Below are 21,484 nucleotides of genomic sequence, written 5' to 3'. Positions count from 1 at the left end.
TGCTGGGATTACAGGTGTAGGCCACCATGCCTCGCCAAGAGATTTTTTGAATATATCAACAATCACAATACGTGGACATTATCTGGATCCTGGCACAAATAAATGTTTAAAACTTGGAATTTGAACACTATTCAATGCCATTAAGAAATTTTATTCAAGTATAATAATGGTATTGTGAATATGTTTTTTTAAAGTTCTTATCTTTTAGAAATGTATTCTGAAATACAGGATAGCACAATGTCTGGGATTTGCTTCCATATAATTTTGGAAGGGGGAACTAGACGAAACAAGAGTGGCTATGACATGAGTCAGTAATTGTTTCAAATATAGGTAGAGTACATGGAAGTCGATTACACTATTCAATCTATGCTCATCTATGTTTGAATAATGAAGATTTTTAAAATTCGACAAACTGTAAGTAATTTTATTAAAAAATAATAAAAGAATTGACCCTACACGCACGAGAGAAATAGCTGAAACAAACTGTCTAAATTATTCAAAATATTTCACTGGAGGCTGGGCACAGTGGCTCACGCCTGTAATCTCAGCACTTTGGGAGGCCAGGGTTGGAGGATAACTTGAGGTGAAGGGTTGGAGACGAGCCTGGGTAATATAGTGAGACCCTGTCTCTACAAAAAACTTTAAAATAGCTAGGCATGGTGACAAGCTCCTGTATTCCTACCTACTCAGGAACCTAAGGCAAGAGGATCACTTGGCCCCAGGAGCTCAAGGCTGCAGTGAGCTATGATGACGCCACTTCACTCCAGTCTAGGCGGCAGAGCAAGACCCTCTCTCAAATTAAAAAATAAATATTTTATTGAACTGTTAGTATTAATTAGGATGAAATCTCAGACCAAAATCAACTTAACATGAAAACCTTATGTAAAAAACTATTCAATAAAATTGCAAATGGAGAATTTTCTCTACTTTAACATGTGTAACATAGTTTAGACAAGGAAAACTAAAATAGTACTAAAAATCTTTCCCTTGGATCATTTTGCATAAATATAAGAACTAATTCAAAAACTGACACCATCTAATAAACTAATAACCATTCAACTTCACATTTTATGAAATAATTTTGGAAGAGTCATACACACATATTACACTCATTTAATACTGGATAAACTTTTGAAGCCTAATTCTTGTATAAGTAATAACATAAAAAAAAATCTTACCTGATTAAAGGCAAAGTTAAACATCAAAATGTGGATTTTTAAAACTAAAATATACTAAAATTACATTAAAAAATTTAATGATAAACTGAAGAATTTTATAATGTATTTTGGACATAATACCTATAATTAATGTTGTCTCACTTAATCCTAAAATAAGAATGTTTATCACTCCTTTTCACTGAGAAAAATTTGATTCTCAACCCTGTAAGGCCCTAAAGTAGTAAAAAGAAATGGAACTCTTTGAAATTATCTGTATTTAGGGATAAGCCTATTGTTTCAGGCTTTTTAAGCACAGCAGTTTATAAAAGGCATGATTTGTCCCTCTAATTCTGGCAACAATAAATAAAGCAGGCTTCTGTTTTACAGATTGCATGACTAAGTCATCCTTTTGGCTGATGGAAAGACCCAGGGTTTAAAATGACTCAGCAAAAAGCAAAGCAGTGAATAGGACTTGTTATCAAAAATCTTTACTACCTGGCTTAGGAACTGTGTGAACTTTAACTGAATGTGATGGTTCACCAGAGCCCAACTTCTCTCCTACGGAATCTTGTGTCTGAAGTAATTCATGAGGTTCTTCTTTCTTTGAATTTTTTCCTTCACTCTGTAAACTCTCTTTGACGTCATCACTGAGCGTCTTAAGATCACACTGTATATCCAATTTATTTATCAATGCAAAGTCACCCGCAACAGCATCATCCATTGTGGAGTCCATGGGCTCATCTACAAATAAGAAGAAATTAAAAATCCATCAGTTGGGTTGACACAGTTAAGGTAAAAACAGAAACACAATGTCCCTATTATCCACTGTAGCAGAATTACTATCTGTCCACCAAATCCATTCTCATCCTCCAAAATAAGAGAGGTGCACTTAAGACTAGCACAGCTGGGCATGGTGGTTCACACCTGTAATCCCAGCTCTTTGGGAGGCCAATACAGGAGGACTGCTTGAGGCCAGGACTTTAAGACCTGCCTGGGCAACATAGTGAGACACTATCTCTACAATAAATGAAAAAAAACAAACTGTGGCACCCTAGCAGGGGAATGTACTGCCATTCCCCTGCCAATGGTGGGGGTGACCAGCTCCTGTCAATGGAACATAACACAACTGATACATCCAACTGTGCCTCACTAGTTTTAAAGGAAACTTGTAACCCTGAACTTCTACCCTTCCCCCAATGGCTGGATTAGTAAAAACCAGAGCAAGCTGGGAAATCACATGTTAAAGAAAAGCCCAGAATGGCTGGTGGGGAGCAGAGTTGTATGCCAACCTAGAAAACCCACACTGAACTGTTATGTGAGGAAAGAAACAGACTTTTTTTGTTTGTTTTTTGAGACAGAATCTTGCTCTGTCGCCCAGGATGGAGTGCAGTTTCATCCTCCGCCTCCCGGGTTCACGCCATTCTCCTGAATCACCCTCCCCAGTAGCTGGGACTACAGACGCACGCCATCATGCCTGGCTAATTTTTTCTTTTTTTGAGACGGAGTCTCCCTCTGTCATCCAGGCTGGAGTGCAGGGGCGCGACCTCGGCTCACTGCAAGCTCCACCTCCAAGATTCACGCCATTCTCCTACATCAGCATCCCGAGCAGCTGGGACCACAGGCGCCCGCCACAACACCCCGCTAATTTTTTGCATTTTTAGTACAGATGGGGTTTCACCGTGTTAGCCAGGATGGTCTTGATCTCCTGACCTTGTGATCCACCCACCTCGGCCTCCCAAAGTGCTGGGATTACAGGCTTGAGCCACCGCGCCCGGCCAAGCCCGGCTAACTCTGTATTTTTAGAAGAGACAGGGTTTCACTGTGTAAGCCAGGATGGTCTCAATCTCCTGACCTCGTGATCCGCCTGCCTTGGCCTCTCAAAGTGCTGGGACTACAGGCATGAGCCACCGCACCCGGCTCCAAAAGAAACAGACTTTTATCTTTTTTTTAGTTATCGCATTTTGGTATATTTTTGTCATAAGTTGTTTATTCCTTTACCCTAATGAGCTCATCACTCCTAAGATAAGTTCCAGGCACAGATAATTCAGAAGCCTATAACAAGTCAAATAAAGAACCAAATATAAACACTACATAAGAAAGAGAGGCGGCCAGACGTGGTGGCTCACGCCTGTAATCCCAGCACTTTGTGAGGCCAAGGCAGGTAGTTCATGAGGTCAGGAGTTTGAGACCAGCCTGGCCAACACAGTGAAACCTCGTCTCTACTAAAAATACAAAAAAATTAGCCAGACGTGGTGGCAGACGCCTGTGGTCCCAGCTACTCGGGAGGCGGAGACAGGAGAATGCCTTGAACCCGGGAGGTGGAGTGTTGCAGTGGGTAGAGATTGAGCCACTGCACTCCAGCCTGGGTGACAGGGCAAGACTCCCGTCTCCAAAAACAAAAAAGGCAACCACCAATTTACAAATGGACAGCATCTTCAGTGCTCATCTCCATGTCTGCATGTTCATTTTTCCAACTCAGAACCTAATTCCCATTTTTTTTTTTTGGTGGAGACAGAGTCTTGCTGTCACCTAGGCTGGAGCACAATCTTGGCTCACTGCAGCCTTGACCTCCCTGATTCTTGTCCCTCAGCCTCCCGAGTAGCTGGGACTACAAGAGTGCACCACCAAGCTTGGCTATTTTTTTTTTTTTTTTTTTTTTAAGACGGAGTCTCGCTCTGTTGCCCACGCTGGAGTGCAGTGGCGCAATCTTGGCTCACTGCAACCTCTGCCTCCTGAGTTCTAGCGATTCTCCTGCCTCAGCCTCCCAAGTAGCTGGGACTACAGGCACCTGCCACCACGCCCGGCTAATTTGTTGTATTTTTAGTAGAGACAGGGTTTCACCATCTTAGCCAGGATGGTCTCGCTCTCCTGACCTCGTGATTCGCCTGCCTCAGCCTCCCAAAGTGCTGGGATTACAGGTGTGAGCCACCACGCCCGGACCCACTATGAAAATTTAAATAAATAAAACCAAAACTGGTAAAAACACTAAGAAAAAAAGGCAAATCATGTGTAACTAAAGTTAAATAAATGCTATTATCTTTTAGCAAAGTCACTCACAATTCAAAACTGATCACACAGATAAGAGGATTTCAAACAGTATAATTTACTGAAGTAAAGCCTTATTCAAACAGAAAAGCTGATCTTTATTCAGCATTAAAAGGAATAGGGGAATCTTGTACAAGCTACACGTAAGCACTTGCTTCTTGAGAGACAATGGCACTTTCTATTTACTTAATAAGGATAGTATTAGGATCAAGAAAGATGAGTCATCAAAGCATTCTGGTTGATGAACTCCAAGAAATCACATCTTTAACATAATCCTCAATACTCTTTCCAAGCTAAACTCTTCTGATATATTCCCTGTACCTTGACTTGGGGGCCGATGGTAACAGTAATAGCAGTGCTAACAGTAGTTGCTGTCATCATAGTAGTACATGACTGTATTAATGACCCTTCCTCTATCTAAGATGACTGAAAGTGGGACTGTTGCAAAGACAGACAGTAAATCGTTTTTAGACCCAGCCCATCTTACCCTCACAACTTCCTTTGGGAACCTCCCCTTTAGCCAGAAATTTCAACATTTTTTTCAAAACCTTCTTGTGAGATTTTGAAGGCTGAAACTGTAAAGGTCGGCACCTAGGAAAGCAAAATAAATATTTAAAAAGTGAACTCAAACCTTGAAGAAATGAAATCAGTTCTGGATATCACCTAGTACAATGAGATCATCTCATGCCCGAGATTTCTGGTTAAAGATGGGGCTTAATGTAGCCTCTAATCCCAGCCCACATCACACTAAGACTAGAGTTAAGAGATTTTTTTTTTCTTTTGAGGTAGAGCCTCACTCTGTCGCCCAGACTGGAGTACAGTCGCGGTATCTTGGCTCACTGCAACCTCCACCTCCCAGGTTCAAGTGATTCTCCTGCCTCAGCCTCCTAAGTAGCTGGGATGACAGGCGTGCGCCATCACACCTGGCTAATTTTTGTATTTTTAGTAGAGACACGGTTTCGCCATGTTGGTCAGGCTGGTCTCGAACTCCTGACCTCGTGATCCACCTGCCTCGGCCTCCCAAAGTGCTGGGATTACATGCATGAGCCACCTGGGCTCCCAGCAAGAGTTTTTTTTTTTTTTCCCAAAAAAAAAAGAGAAAGACATAAAACACTAGAAAAAAGAGAAGGAGAGAAGTGTTAGAAGCTTGAAAACAGATGTACAAAGCAATGCTGCTTTAACAGACCATAGAAAGTTGAATCCTAGGTCAACAGTGGAAAAAAACAAAACAAAAAGCCAAGTTTCTCTATATTACCCTTAAAAGTATAAGGGATTGGTGACACCTCGTAGCTCTGGAAATATGAGTGAAAGTATGTCTAAAAATAGAAAGATCCCTTCAAAGTCTCGTTTTCGAAGCAGTTAGGATAGACACCAGATGCCCTCTCCCACCCGCAGATGACTAGACGACCCCCTACTCAACGCAGCAGAAAACTGCAAACTTTCAGGAAAGAGTAACAAAGAGCCTCTTACAGGATGGATGCAAGCCACAGCTGAAAGCAGGGGTACTACTGAAAACGGCTTAAATGAAAGTGTACACAGTACATGTTGAGATCACCAATCCAGCTCCAGAACAGCAGCAGGTTATGTAACACTTTCTCTCCAGAACGTGATCAGACCTAAAAATACTAACATCAGGGATTCCCCAACAGAACAGCCCCGCCAGATCACCCACAGTACACAAGGCCGAGAAATACCCAAGACCCACAATAAACAAAACCCACCAGGGACATGGAATTTCCAATGGAATCCTGAAAAGTCCTAATCACCAGACACTCGAGGAGAGCCTCCACTGAAAAGATAGGTACCCAACAAACTGGAGAGAGTCATTTGGAGGACACAGACCATGGCAGAAAGAAGAGAACCTTTTAAAAAAACCCTTAGAAAGATCTCGTTTATTAAGCCACCAGAGCCATAAAATAACAAGGTGTTATTAAACAAACAAACAAGAGTCAGAGAACAAAAAGACCTCCAGAAGTAAAAATATGACAGGAGAAATGTAAAAATTAAGTGGAAGACCTGAAAACTTAAAGTTGAAGAAACCTCCCAGAAGATTCTGCAAAAAAAGATGAAAAACTGAAGACAAAAGGTAAAGTCAGAGACCAGTTTAAAAGGTCCAAAAGCTAAATAAAGGCATTTTAAAAAGAAGAAAATGGAGGTGAAAAGATAGAACAGGCCGGGCGCGGTGGCTCACGTCTGTAATCCTAGCACTTTGGGAGGCTGAGGCAGGCGAATCAAAAGGTCAGGAGATCGAGACCACGGTGAAACCCTGTCTCTACTAAAAATACAAAGAATGAGCCGGGCGAGGTGGCGGGCGCCTGTAGTCCCAGCTACTCTGGAGGCTGGGGCAGGAGAATGGCGTGAACCCGGGAGGCGGAGCTTGCAGTGAGCCAGGATCGCGCCACTGCACTCCAGCTTGGGCGACAGAGCAAGACTCCGTCTCAAAAAAAAAAAAAAAAAAGAGATAGAACAAAAAATTTAAGAAAATTTCCCTGAACTAAAGGATAAGATGGGACGAGCCCCCAGATAAGAAGGGCCCCTCCAGTTCATCTGTGATGGATTAAAACAGACACACAGCCAAACTGACTATGAAATGTAAGAACAGAGGATAGAAAAGCTTCCAAAGAGAGGCTAAGCAACAGAGTGAGACTCCGTCTCGAAAAAAAGAAAAAGAAAAGAAAAGAAAAGCTTCAGCTGGGCAGAGTGGCTCACGCCTGTAATCCCAGCACTTTGGGAGGCTGAGGTGGGCAGATCACAAGGTCAGGAGATAGAGACCATCTTGGCTAACACGGTGAAACTCGTCTCTACTAAAAATACAAAAAATTAGCTGGGTGTGGTGGCGGGCGCCTGTAGTCCCAGCTACTCGGGAGGCTGAGGCAGGAGAATGGTGTGAACCCAAGAGGCGGAGCTTGTAGTGAGCAGAGATCATACCACTGCACTCCAGCCTGGGCTAACAGAGCGAGACTCCATCTCAAAAAACAAAAAACAAACAACAACAACAAAAAGGAATGCTTCCAAAGAGAAAGAATACGTCTCAGATAAAGGTATGAGAATCAGAATACCACTGCACTTCTCAGCAGTGGTATCCTCCCAAACTAAAGTTAAGTTTGAGCAGTGAATCAAAGTTTGCAGACACACAAGAATTCAAAAATGTACCCCTTATGCACTTTCTCTATTAGAAGATGTGCTTCACTAAAACAAGGGAATAATCCAAGAAAGAAGGGTTTCCAACTCAGGTGCTAAAAAGAATCCCCAGGCCGGGCACGGTGGCTCACGCTTGTAATCCCAGCACTTTGGGGAGGCTGAGGCGGGTGGATCACGAGGTCAGGAGATTGAGACCATCCTGGCCAACACGGTGAAACCCTGTCTCTACTAAAAATACAAAAAATTAGCCAGGCATGGTGGCATACGCCTATAGTCCCAGCTACCAGGGAGGCTAAGGCAGGAGAATCACTTGAATCTGGGAGGCGGAGGGTGCAGTGAGCCAAGATCGCACCACTGCACTCCAGCCTGGGCCACAGAGCGAGACTCCATCTCAAAAAAAAAAAAAAAAAAAAAATCCCCAAGATGACAGTAAAAAGAATAGCCCAGGCTGTGCATGGTGGCTCACACCTATAATCCCTGCACTTTGGGAGGCCGAGATGGGTGGATCACATGAGGTCAGGAGTTCTAGACCAGCCTGGTCAACATGATGAAACCCCATCTCTACTAAAAATACAAAAATTAGCCAGGCATAGTGGTGGGCACCTGTAATTCCAGCTACTCAGGAGGCTGTGGCAGGAGAATCGCTTAAGCCCAGGAGGCAGAGGTTGCAGTGAACTGAGATTGCGCCAGTACACTCCAGCCTGGACAAGAGCAAAACTCGGTCTCAAAAAAAAGAAAAAAAAAAAAAAAAGCCCAGGCTGACCATGATGCTTCAGGTGTAGGGGTACCCTGTTCAGATCAAGCAGGTCAGAAGGCTCCACAAGGGACTTTTCTCAAGTAGATAAAAGTGATCATAGCACTTGGTACGTTTAAACATACTAAGAAGAAACTTACATAACTGGGGTATATTTTCAAGATAATCTGGTCCTAGTTATATAGACTATGCAAACAAAAAAGATAATTAGTTAACTCCAAGGAGAACAAAAACTTGTGCAGGAAAAGTAATCGTAGTACCCGCCATGACTCAGTTGTGAAGCATATTTACAGTTACAATGGATGTGAATACATCTGCCCAAAATTACACAACTTCTAAATGGAAAGCTGGGGATGGGGACAAAAACGAGTTTGAATGTGGCAGGGAAACAGGAATAAGAGAAAACTAAATCCTTATCTTCCACAGAGAGAAGCCTGGAAATAATGGAGAAAACAAACAGAAAAAGAAAAAAAAAGCAAGTGTTACAATTATATAAGCATGTTGCTTAAAGACAGGGAGATGAAAAACCAAAAGAATGTTAAAATGTTTCAAGATGACTGCCAAGGGGGAAAAGGAAATAGGAAAGGGGGGTCTGGGGGACTGCTTTTTATAAAACAAGCTTTATTGCAACTTGACAATTTATGAGCATGTGTAGTTCTGATAAAAATAAAAAACTTAAAAAAAAAATCATAGCCAGAAAAGTTCATCCTCATTTATAGACACATACTAGAGAGTCTCTAACTTCTGACTAACAAGAAGCTAAGCTGTTAGCTATAAGCCCCTCTCCTTTATCTAAGCTCTCACTGTAACTACTGTTATATACAAGGTAAAAATAACCAGAAGACTAAATATGGAAAATGATTCCATAAGATGATGTGGCTGGGCCTGGTGGCTCACGCCGGTAATCCCAGCACTTTGGGAGGCTGAGGCAGGTGGATCCTGAGGTCAGGAGTTCCAGACCAGCCTGGCCAATATGGTGAAACCCTGTCTCCACTAAAAATACAAAAATTAGCCGGGCGTGGTGACATGCGCCTGTAGTCCCAGCTACTCGGGAGGCTGAGGCAGAAGAATCACTTGAACCTGGGAGGCAGAGGTTGCAGTGAGCAGAGATCATGCCACTGCACTCCAGCCTGGGCGACTAAGCAAGATTCTGTCTCAAAAAACAAAAAACAAAAAGAAGATGATGTATAATGAAATTACAAAGAGAAGCAATTCAGGAAACATTTGATGCCAGGTAAATTGCAAAAATCACATAACTACTTTGTTTCGCAATGCTAATTGAATCCCCTTTTATAAAGGCAACATACTTAGAATAGTGCTTTCCATGTAAGAGGCACCAAACACAATTTAGATTCTTTTTTCTCTAACCATTCCAAATCACCCTTTTCTGATCATAGATTAAGCCAATCAACTTCAAACTTATGAATAGACTCCTGTCCATAATCCAATAATTTGCTAATTGAAGACAAATGACTTCTGCCTTAGAAGATACCTTCTCTTTATAACCACGAAAGCTGAAAGAGGACAGCACAAGATACTCTGTCATTCTATTCTTTGTGTAATGACACGGTGTCAGCAAACCAGACCCCATTTTTCTCGTCCTCTGCCAATCCAACAGCCAGTTAGGTAAAAGAGAAGGCTCCTGGCCGAGTGTGGTGGCTCATGCCTGTAATCCCAGTGAGATGTGAAGCCAGCTGGACTTCTAGGTCGGGTGGGGACTTGAAGAACTTTTCTGTCTCACAAGAGGATTGTAAAATGCACCAATCAGCCCACTGTAGCTAGGATTGTAAAATGCCCCAATCGACACTCTGCAGCTAGCTAGAGGATTGTAAAACGCACCAATCTGCGCTCTGGGCCTAGCTAGAGGTTTGAAAAATGGACCAATCAGCACTCTGTAAAATGGACCAATCAGCAGGACATGGGCAGGGACAAATAAGGAAATAAAAGCTGGCCACCCTAGCCAGCAGCAGAAACCCATTCGGGTCCCCTTCCACGCTGTGGAAGCTTTGTTCTTTCGCGCTTCACAATAAATCTCGCTGCTGCTCACTCTTTTGAGTCTGCGCCACCTTTAAGAGTTGTAACACTCACTGCGAAGGTCTGTGGCTTCATTCTTGAAGTCAGCAAGACCAAGAACCCAACAGAAGGATGCAACTCCGGACACACCAGCACTTTGGGGGGCTGAGGCAGGCAGATCACCTGAGGTCAGGAGTTTGAGACCAGCTTAGCCAACATGGCGAAACCCATCTCTACTAAAAATAACAAAAAAATTAGCCGGGTGTGGTGGTGCACGCCTGTAATCCCAGCTAATCTGAAGGCTGAGGCAGGAGAATCGCTTGAACCTGGGAGGCAGAAGTTGCAGCGAGCTGAGATAGCACCAGCCATTGCACTCCAGCCTGGGCAACAGAGCAAGACTCCATCTCAAAAAAAAAAAAAAAAGAGAGAAGGCTCCTAATCAAGGATCAGTGAACCTTTGGGAGTCTGCGATCATCCTAAAATTAACAGGCAAAATGTGCTGGGCGTGGTGGCTCACGCCTGTAATCCCAGCACTTTGAGGTGGGTAGATCACGAGTTTGAGACTAGCCTGGCCAACATGGTGAAACCCCGTCTCTACTAAAAATACAAAAACTAACCAGGCCTAGTGGCGAGCACCTGTAGTCCCAGCTACTCGGGTGGCTAAGGCAGGAGCATTGCTGCAGGAGGTGGACACCGCAGTGAGCTAAGATCGCACCACTGCACTCCAGCCTGGGCGGCAGAGCAAGACTCAGTCTCGGTGGGGAGGATATGCAAAATGTTACATATTTTTGTCTACATGCCTTTGGGCAGGAGGCTGGCTCTCACCAAATTCTCAGAATGGTTTGCAACCCAAAAACAAGAGCAACCAAGGGAGATAGCTTTGAGAACCAAACAAAAAAGTAATGGATAAAAAACTGCTTTTTTAATTTTTCATTTCTCAAAGTAAAACTGTCTTTTAATTTTATGAGTATATATACACATTGAAATTGGAGGCAAATACATACCTCAAAATGTTAATGCACTTTTCACATTTTCTATCAAAAAAAAGGTTCAGGTGCAGTAGCTCACACCTATAATCCCAGCACTTTGCAAGGCTGAGGCAGAAGGCTCCTTTGAGCCTCGGAGTTGGAGATCAGCCTAGGAAACATGGTGAGATCAGCCTAGGAAACATGGCAAGACCCCTTCTCTACTAAAAAAAAGAAAAATAAAATTTAATTTGCCAGGCCTGGTGGTGTGTACAGTCCTAGCTACTTGGGAGGCTGAGGTGGGAGGATCACTTGAGCCTGGCAGGCAGGCTGCAGTGAGCCACCGTTGTGCTACTGCATTCCAGCCTGAGCAAGACCCTGTCTCAAAAAAAAAGAAAAAAGAAGAAAAATGTGATGATGACCTTATAAACAGAGTAAGAGAGAAGATTGTTAGGGTGAGGTGAGAAGATACATGGAAAATCCAAAAGATTATGAAAAAATCCAACAAAGACTCTGTAGGAAAACAGACTTTGGTTTAAGTTTCCCATTTAAGAAAACTGGACTCTGGGCTGGGAGCAGTGGCTCACGCCTGTAATACCAGCACTTTGGGAGGCTGAGGCGGGTGGATCGAGGTCAGGAGTTCAAGACCAGCCTGGCCAACATAGTGAAACTCCATCTCTACTAAAAATATGAAACATTAGCCGGGCGTGGCGGCAGGCACCTGTAATCCTAGCTACTCGGGAGGCTGAGGCAGGAGAATCACTTGAACCCAGGAGGCAGAGGTTGCAGTGAGCCAAGATGACGCCATTGCACTCTAGCCCAGGCGACAGTGCAAGACTCCATCTCACAAAAAAAAAAAAAAAAAAAAAAAACAAAAAAAAAAAAACTGAACTCTAAGTGCAGGTGGCAGATTAAATTTAAGCCCTCTCCCTTCCAATTAATTTTTTTTCAACTTTTATTTTAGATTCAGGGGGTATAGGTACAGGTTGGTAACCTGCATATATTGCATGATGCTAAGGTTTGCAATATGGATGATCCCACCACCCAGGTACTGATCGTCATACCCAAGCTGGTTTTTCAATCTTTAGCTCGTGCCCTCCCTCCTCCTTTAGCAGTCTCCAGCTTCTACCTTTGCCATCTTTATGTCCAAGCACCCAAGGTTTAGCTCCCACTTATAAGTGAGTGAGGCGGGAAATTAAAGAAAAATAAAAGTAAAAAGAAAGATAAATAAGCTTTCCTGTATTAGGTTGACTTGTCCCAGAGGCAGCAACAGGCACAGCCCAGACCCAGAAAAAGCCTTGATAATATTATCTAATGTGCTCTGGAGCTTCTCCCAGCACTCGACATAGGAAGAAGAAAAAACAAATTTTCCTTTGTTTTATGGAATGAGTTTATAAATTCCTGTTCTCTGTAACCAGTGACTTCAAGTATTCTGTTTTATCTGAGAAGTACAACAAATGTCATGAGAAGCCTGAGTAGGCCTGAACTACAGCTGCCTGGGCACCACAGTGAAGATTATGGGATAAGGCCAGGCAAACCTAGATCACGGACATCTGGGTTGCTTGGCAATGGTCATGTGTAATCCTGAGTTTGTCCTGCCTCTGTATCCCTGCTTTCACGCCACTGTAAGCTTGCTTCAAGCTAGCCCACCCCCTTTTGTGAAGTGTGTATAAAAGTCTTTGTTCCGGGCCCAGTCTTTTGGACATTGAGTCAGATGGGCCTGAGTGTACTCAATAAAGATTCTCCTGTTTTAACCCCCGGTCTCTCTCGTCCTCCCGAATCCCACAACATGGGAACATGAGCCTACCAAGTAATTCATAGGAGCCTGTAGTATTGCTTGAACACAAGCACTGTGTCAAGCAATATACCAGAATGTAGAAAATCCTAAGCTAAGTCCTATAATATTTAACATCCAAAAGAAATGTGAATATTTACCAACATTTTCCCAGTATTTCCTGGCATTCATTGACAAGAGTGCTAAATTAAGAGGGTATTTTTTTCACATCATATTTATATCTGAACCAATCAAAGAATATTACTAAAAACTACTGATCAGCACATAAATACAGCATCAGTATGAAGAGAAGACATAACTCATTTACTCTTCCTTTTAAAGGACATCTACCTAGAGCGGAAATAAACATTAAAAAAGCACAAGAGAATACTAAAAAATTATACACAATCTTCACATTATAAATCCCCTTTCGGCTAATTAAAATTCTTACCTTATTGTGTACTGAGGACAACATGTTTGATTCATGACAGGTTTGTACACATATTTTCCACTTCTAAAATTATAAAAATAGTTTGTTAATGTCATATATTTTTCACTTATACCAAAACAGCCTAGCACAGGAGCATTAAATTAAGTGTAAAAAATCTAATCAATATTGTAGAAATGTATGTAGGTTTAAGTACTATTCATAAGCCAAATAATCTTCAAAGTGCATGTACCAGACTTCAGAACTCTGCCTTTTATTTCCTAAAGCTTTACTTGAGTCCCCCAAGGTCAATCATCTCAGTTACCCTCTCACCAGCATCTGCCACTCCTGCTCTGCCTTTACCTGCCACCAATCCTCAATACCACGAGGGGAATGAGAGAAATGCCCACGATGCTGTGGGACTCATATATGTGCTGCCTATAACAACCACATTTGGGTATTCCACATGCACCAGCACAGAGTACCCAAAACCAAGCCGGTTCTTTCCATGCATTCCAGGTCTATGGTAGTAACGGAACTGTTCATTCTGTTCTCAAGTCAGAAAGCTGGGACTCATTTTAGACTCCTCCCTGGAATTCACCTCTATATCCTGCCAGCAAGCTTTCCCCCACTTTAAACCCTATCTTTAATTGTCCCCTCTTCTCTATCACCATTGCCACTAAGGTGACAGTCCTCATCATCGCACATCTAGATAGCGCAATAACCTCTGAACTCATCTTCCTGCCTCTCTGACCACCCCCTCAAATACCTCTCAGCCATTTGAACAATCTTTTCTAAAACAAATTCCATCACATTTCTCTTACCATAAAATTCTTCTATGACTGCCTTCTACCTTTTAAAAGTTCTGGCCAGGCATTATACGTTCATACCTATAATCCCAACACTTTGAAAAGCTAAGCTGGAAGAACACTTGCAACCAGGTGGTCGAGACCAGCATGGGCAACAAAGCAAGATCTTACAAAAAACTGAAAAATTAGCCAGGTGTTGTGATGCACACCAGTAGTCCTAGAAAGTGCAGAGGCTGAGGTAAGAGGATCACTTGAGTGTGGGAATTCGGGGTTACAGTGAGCTATGATGATGCCACTGTACTCTAGCCTGGGCAACAGAGTGAGACCTCATCTCTAAAAAAGAAAGAAAAGTTCCTTATCATGGCATACAAAGCCCTTTAAAATCTGACCTAAGTCTACCTTTTGAATCTCATTATTAAGTTGAAGGAAAGTTGTGATGTTTCAGCTGGTGCTCCCAATCCCACGTCTTTGGCGAGTATTAGCATATTGTATTTACTATTACTTATATTTACACAAGGAACTTTACCTGAGAGTTACTTAAAAATCATCCACATAAAAATAACTACTCAAAACAGGCCATGTGCGGACTTTAAGGAAATCCTTATTCAAATAAACTAACTGTTAAAGAAGACATTTTTGAGACAATCTAGAAAATCTAATAAAAAGTAGGTAACAGGTAACATCGAAGAATTTTTATTAATTTTGTAAGGTGAGATATAGCATTGTGGATAAGTTAAAAAGAAAAAAAGACCTCTCTTAGAGACACATACTTATTGCCAATCTATTGATAGGAAAAATGTCATAATAACCTACTGATGCAATTTGCTGTTAAATTATTAAAAGGATGAGCAGGAGAATCAAACATTATTGGCAGAATGTTAATAACTGCTGAAGCTTAGTGATAGGTACCTGAGGTGCATTCTAATGCACTCTCTGCTTTTATAGATATTTGACATTTTTCTAATAAAGTTTTTTAAAAGAGAAAAAAAATCACTACACAAAGAATATAATAAAAATTTTCTTAAACCTCTTTCCAACAACAGGAAAGCATTTTAAAGGCATGCTGTATTTTTCAAGAACCTGAGTAACCGTAGGAAGTCTCTTTGCATCTGGAAGCTTTACCTTCGCCATCCTCGGTCTATGAGATCCTGATAATCCTGTACTGTCATGGAATGTGCCCACATGCCTGAAAAAATAAGTAGTGTGTTAATTACGGCACGGTAACATTTTTCTTTTTTAAATTCAAAGTGTGATTTTTAAAAATAGGAGTGTTTGGCTGGGCATGGTGGCTCACGCCTGTAATCCCAGCACTTTGGGAGGCCGAGGCAGGCAAATCACGAGGTCAGGAGTTCGAGACCAGCCTGGCCAACATGGTGAAACCCCGTCTCTACTAAAAATACAAAAATTTAGCTGGGTATAGTGGCAGGTGCCTGTAATCCCAGCTACTCAGGAGGCTGAGGCAGGAGAATCACATGAACCTGGGAGGTGGAGATTGCAGTGAGCCGAGATCACGCCACTGCACTCCAGCCCTGGCGACGGAGTAAGATTCCGTCTCAAAAAAAAAAAAAAGAAAGGCTGGGCGCGGTGGCTCAAGCCTGTAATCCCAGCACTTTGGGAGGCCGAGACGGGTGGATCACGAGGTCAGGAGATCGAGACCATCCTGGTTAATTCGGTGAAACCCCGTCTCTACTAAAAAGTACAAAACACTAGCTGGGCGAGGTGGCGGGCGCCTGTAGTCCCAGCTACTTGGGAGGCTGAGGCAGGAGAATGGCGTGAACCCGGGAGGCGGAGCTTGCAGTGAGCTGAGATCTGGCCACTGCACTCCAGCCTGGGCGACAGAGCGAGACTCCGTCTCAAAAAAAAAAAAACAAAAAAAAAAAAAAAAAAAAGAAAAAGAGTGTTTAGGTTAAAATTCCAAAACACTCAAATTGTCATATTGGATAAATGAAAAGTTTGTACGTACTTCACATCTGTTAGTTTGGCATACATACAGCACAAATAAAAAATGACATTATATATACTTTAATTCAATAAAACACATCAAAGTCATTATATTTATTTGAGAATTAGTCAATAGTCTCTATGACATCATAAATTTAGGTCCTCACTGCAATTCGACTGCATCAGACCTTCAAAGTTTAATAATATCCCCAATGATTTAACACACTGGTCTCTTCAGAAAACTTAACAGAATGTTTTGTACTTATTAGTTCTCCTGATTTATATATAGGTATATATTTACGGTACAGTCTTGAACATTAAAAATTGGAGAAAAGTATGTAACAATATTCCTCCTAAGTGTAAGAACTAAAAGTAGCTCAAATGCCAAGGAACAGGAAGATGATTACAGGGACTATGATGTTGTCGACATGATGGAATAATTACACAACCACGGAAAAAAACGAAGTCTATGAGGAAACATTTAAAGGCATATCAGAACTAAAGTTAAGGCTTCATGAGATGGTGGCTCAAGCCTATAATCCCAACACTTTGGAAGGCCAACGTGGAAGATCACTTGAGGTCAGGAGTTCAAGACCAGCCTGGGCAACACAGCAAGTCTCCTTTTCCACAAAAAATAAATAATGATAATAATTAATCAGGCTTTGTGGCCTGTGCCTATGCTCCCAGCTACTTGGGAGGCTGAGGTGGGAGAAGGCTTGAGGCCAGGAATTCGAGATTTGAGGCTGCAGTAAGCCATGAACGCACCACTGCACTCCAGCCTGAGCGAAGGAGCGAAACCCTGTCTCTTTAAAAAACAAACAAACAAACAAAAAAAACTAAAGTTAAAAAAGAAATGGGCCGCTTACGGTGGCTCATGTCTGTAATCCCAGCACTTTGGGAGGCCGAGGTGGGTGGATCACCTGAGGTCAGGAGATCAAGACCAAGCCTGGCCAATATGGTGAAACCCGTCTCCACTAAAAATACAAAAAAAGTAGCTGGGCGTGGTGGCAGACACCTGTAATCACAGCTACTCGGGAGGCTGAGGCAGGAGAATCCCTTTAACCTGGGAGGCAGCGGTCGCGGTGAGCCTAGATCACGCCACTGTACTCCAGGCTGGGCAACAAAAGTGAAACTCCGTCTCAAAATAAATAAATAAATACATAAATAAATAAATGGATTTTTCCCTTTTGTAAACAGTAAATCACATCAGAGATATGTAAAGATAGAGACAGGCTTGATAGAGCAAGATATAGTGGGAAAAGCATGACACTGGAGTCCAACAGAAATATCCGGAAACCTGGCAGGCACTCACTGACACTAAGGAGTTACCCAATGAGCCTCAATTTCATCATCTGTAAATAAAAAAATAAAACTCACCTACCAAGTAAGTAGATGCCCCATAATAAACAGTATTAAAATTAAAATCGAGATACTAGATATTGATTATTATTTTCTCTTGATGGAAAGGCTGCAGGCAGGTTTCTTCGACAAAATGTGAAACACAAGACATTTATGTTAGCCAATTTCCTCTTACCACAATTACTGGGAAAAAATAAGTAATGACCTATTAAAACATTAATTTTAGGCACGTTTAATGTAACTTATTGATTTTATAAATATTATAGCCAAAATACAAAAATTCTGAAAAAAAGAAAGTAGAAATCCATATTACTCTAAGGCCGTATTACCACTGTCACTATTTGGTGTGCTTCCGGGCCTTCTTCCTTTCAGAACTGTAATCATGTCGCATAAGTCATTTGCATCCTGTTGATTTCCTCCGTTTAACTCCAAACTGGAAGCATTTTTCCATTTAGTCTTCATAATCCTCACTTCTAATGATTGCATAACTGTCTACACAAGACCGCTGCCCACAAGAAGCACTTAATAAACACTTTTAATGAGGGAGTAAATGCACACACCGCTATCGACCAAATTATTCCCCACTTATACCTTTTTCATGGAAAATGCCTGTGTGTTTTCATGCAAATCTCGTTTTCCACAAAGCTAGACTGTTCTACTAAAATAATAGATTGGACATTCTATATTGGCCAATGCATGGCAAGAGAGGAAATAAACACGATGTTTTGTTTACCAACAACGAATCTCCCCCCAAGAAATCTGAATCACGATGGAAAAACCAAACAAACTTGTGGGCTGGCTTTGCTGTCGTCGGGGTCGGTGGAGGAAACACACGGCACATAAGCAAATGGTAAAAATTTCAAACAGATCAGGACAATCTCTCGCCGGTAGCGACCGCGGTCACCAGTTTCTTGTCTTTTTTTTTTTTAAACCCAGAGATGCAAGGGGCTCATCCTGTACATTCGTCCAGGGACGTCTGATTCACACAAGACCGGCACCTGTGTGCACACCCACAGCTCCTTCTGCACCGCGTCTCCTCCTCGCTCCCGGGACGCTCCCACTGCAGCACCCACCGATCCGCCCCGGCCATTAACTACGGCTCTGGGGCATTCCCTGGCACTGTGCGCCGTCCTTCACCTCACACAATCTACCCCAGACGGGTGTCCGTCTCCCGACTCTGGGGAGACCACAACGATTTCGAGGGTCTGGGCACTGGTGGGGACTTTCCTGCAGAACAGGCACCGCGAAGCTGCCCCGTTAAGCTGGCGCCGCAGCCCTCCCGAGGGTGCCCCCCTTCGTCTCGGCCGTGGCACTGGGGCCGCCCAGGGGCTCCGGCCCCCTCGCGTCCTCGCTGGGGGACCCCGGGATCCCGAGACCCGGGCGCCCGGCTTCCCACGCCCGCCGGCCCGGCTCGCTCACCATTGGAGCGGCTGCCCGACTCGTTCTTGCAGTAGCCGCAGCGGTAGAAGTCCTCGCTGGGGAAATAGTCCACGATGCTGGGCGAACCCCCAGCCCAGAAAGCCATGGCCTCGGCCCCGCGAACGCTCAGGCACCCGGCTCAGCGTCGCAGCCGCCGCCGCCACCGCCACCCCACAATGCAGCGCGCCGCCCGGGAGCCCCCGAGGCTCACGCGAAGCCACTCGGGCGCCCGCAGGCCCGGTCGGCCCGGCGCCTCTTGGAGCTGACGCCGGCCGCGCCATCTTGACCGAGGGCAGCTTTCCATTATTTCCGTTCCTTCTCCGTAAGGGGCCGCCGTCGTCAGTGCGGGTGAGGCGGAGAGACGGAGCGGGAAGGGAAACAGTATGGGGAGAGTTGAGAGGGGAAGGGAAGCGGGAGTCCGGGCGCGAGTCCGCTCTTGCCCTCGCCGAGGGCCTGTCCGGGCGCGGCGGGCGCGCCAGGGGTTGGGCGCGAAGCGGCAGCGCTACCTCCGGCGTCGAGAACACTCACCGCAGGACGCTTTGCCCTCCTTGGAGTCGCAGTAGCCGCAGTGGTAGCCGGCTCTGAGGCCCTTGTATTCCACCACCGACGCCATGGCCGCCGCGAGGGTCCGCTTGGGCCGACCACGCCTCTCGGCGCCCGGGGCCGACCTCCGCGAAGCGCGGGGGCCCGCGGCGGGAGGGGTGGAGAGCGAGGCCTGGCGCGGGGACTCGAGGGCGGTGATCGTGGTCGTGCCCCCAAGCCCTGCGTTTGGGCCAGTGCTTCCCACAGCTATGCGCTATCAGCCCCATTTCACAGGTAAGGAAACTGAGGACAGGAGGTTGTGATTATCCCAAAGTCATTTCCAGCGGGTCCGGATTGAAAGTTACCCTCTCAGGCCGCCCCTGGCCACCATAAGGAAACTGAGGACCGGAGGTTGTGATTATCCCAAAGTGATTTCCGGCGGGTCCGGATTGAAAGTTGCCCTCTCAGGCCGCCCCTGGCCACCGTGTAGGTGACTTGCTGGAACTGCTTCCAGACCAGCTGGCACGCACTCCAGTGCCCATGAATACAAGAACACAAGCAGGTATTCCGTGAATGGCAAGGGTTCCCAAATTAAAGAACACTTAACGGCTTTTTAAAGGAAACAACTATCAAAGCTAGTTGCTGTCTGGTGCCACTAAGTCCAGTGCGACATAAAACTTTTGATAAGAGATGCTGGAAATACAGATTTTTTTTTTTTTTTACTCTACAGGCCAAACAAAACAATTTTATAGGCTGAATCCAGCCCATGGGCCTGCATTTTGCAACCACTATTTTAAGGAATATTTCTTAAGGAATGACAGTCTAGGGCAAAATATAAAAATGAGTTCCAGCAAGGTAATATGCCTTATCTTTCCCTCTGTGTGCACAGATAATTTAAGCCCGTCTGTCCTCATAGTTTTCCCGGTCAACAATAAAGCTGATTATGCAATATTTTTTTAAAGTGGTATGTTTTAAAAAGTGAAATCATGAAACCCAGAGAAATAGAAATAAACTGTTGAGGTGAGTTTCGACATTCTTGACCCGAAGGGCCTGTGTTGGATATGTACCTAGCTGGAGGAGGTTTCTTGGTGGCCTGGTGACTTGTTAATACTGCCAAGCATCACTTGTGCCTCCCTCAATCGGATGGTACCTAAGGAGTGGCCATGTAATATCCAGCAGTTTCTCAGGGGTTCCTCTAACTTCTTAGACTTGAAAGCTGCATGCTATGTCTCAGTATTCATGTTCTTAAGTCAAGCTTCATCCATTTTGTTCTTTATGGCAGATTTGACTATTCCCAGCCCTTTCCCAGACCAGCTCTCATTTTGAACAAAAGCAAAGCCTGTGAAATGCATCAGAAAGAGAGCAGAATATGCTCTGGACAGAAGGTGGACCGGGAGGCTTTTTGGTCTTAATATTCCTGTCCCACTTCACTTCCGTCCCTTTAAAGCCTCAACCTTATGCTAAGTCCTACACTAACCTCTGCCAGGGCACTTCAAGACATGCCAGCCTTGAAAAATAATGAGAATGTCCAAAGTCCTAGGCATATGTGTTGTTTTTCTTTTTCTTTCTTTTTTTTTTTTTTTTTGAGACAGAGTCTGACTCTTGCCCAGGCCGGAGTGCAGTGGCATGATCTTGCTTGGCTCACTGCAACCTCTGCCTCTTGGGTTCAAGCAGTTCTCGTGACTCAGCCTCCCGAGCAACCGGGATTACAGGCGTGAACCACCACACCCAGTTAATTTTTTATTTTTAGTAGAGATGGGGTTTCACCATGTTGGCCAGGCTGGTCTCAAACTCCTGACCTCAGGTGATCCTCCCGTCTCACCCTCCCAAAGTGCTGGGATTACAGTCATGAGCCACCGCGTCTGGCTTGTCTTTTCTTTTTGAGGCAGTCTCACTGTCACCCAGGCTAGAGTGTGGTGCCACAAGCAAAGCTTACTTCAGTCTCAACCTCCTAGGCTCAAGTGATCATCCCACCTCAGCCTACTGAGTAGCTGAGATTACAAGTGCACACCACCATACCTGGCTAGTTTTTGCATTTTTAATAGAGACAGGGTTTCATCATGTTGCCCAGGCAAGTCTCAAACTCCTGAGCATGGGAGCTCAGCCTGCTTTGGCCGTCCAAAGCACTGGAATTACAGGCGTGAGCCACCGTGCCACT

The 21,484-nt window shown here is 44.1% G+C and overlaps 1 protein-coding gene across 10 annotated transcripts in view; it reads right to left on the bottom strand.

Moving 5' to 3' along the window:
* LOC105469721 (arginyltransferase 1) overlaps nucleotides 1–19,462 on the bottom strand; it is a 187,798-nt gene extending 168,336 nt beyond the window's left edge. For 3 of the 10 annotated variants that reach the window (XM_011721187.3, XM_011721177.3, XM_024789216.2), the window contains exons 1-5: nucleotides 17,715–17,947; nucleotides 15,208–15,271; nucleotides 13,301–13,363; nucleotides 4,690–4,793; nucleotides 1,653–1,898 (exon numbers count right to left, since the gene is read on the bottom strand). In XM_011721187.3, coding sequence (XP_011719489.2) covers nucleotides 1,653–1,898; nucleotides 4,690–4,793; nucleotides 13,301–13,363; nucleotides 15,208–15,271; nucleotides 17,715–17,871 — 634 coding nt within the window. In that variant the 5' untranslated portion in view covers nucleotides 17,872–17,947. Of the gene's footprint in view, nucleotides 1–1,652; nucleotides 1,899–4,689; nucleotides 4,794–13,300; nucleotides 13,364–15,207; nucleotides 15,272–17,714; nucleotides 17,948–18,804; nucleotides 18,981–19,332 lie in introns of those variants that run through there. The other 7 variants (XM_011721223.3, XM_011721207.3, XM_011721196.3 and 4 more) reach the window with 7 other exon arrangements.
* Between the last annotated feature and the right edge of the window lie 2,022 nt (nucleotides 19,463–21,484).

The sequence above is a fragment of the Macaca nemestrina genome, chromosome 9 (genome assembly GCF_043159975.1).
Source record: "Macaca nemestrina isolate mMacNem1 chromosome 9, mMacNem.hap1, whole genome shotgun sequence".
NCBI lineage: Eukaryota > Metazoa > Chordata > Mammalia > Primates > Cercopithecidae > Macaca > Macaca nemestrina.
The sequence above is the reverse complement of the archived record's forward strand: the minus strand, read 5'-3'. Positions and strand labels throughout refer to the sequence as shown.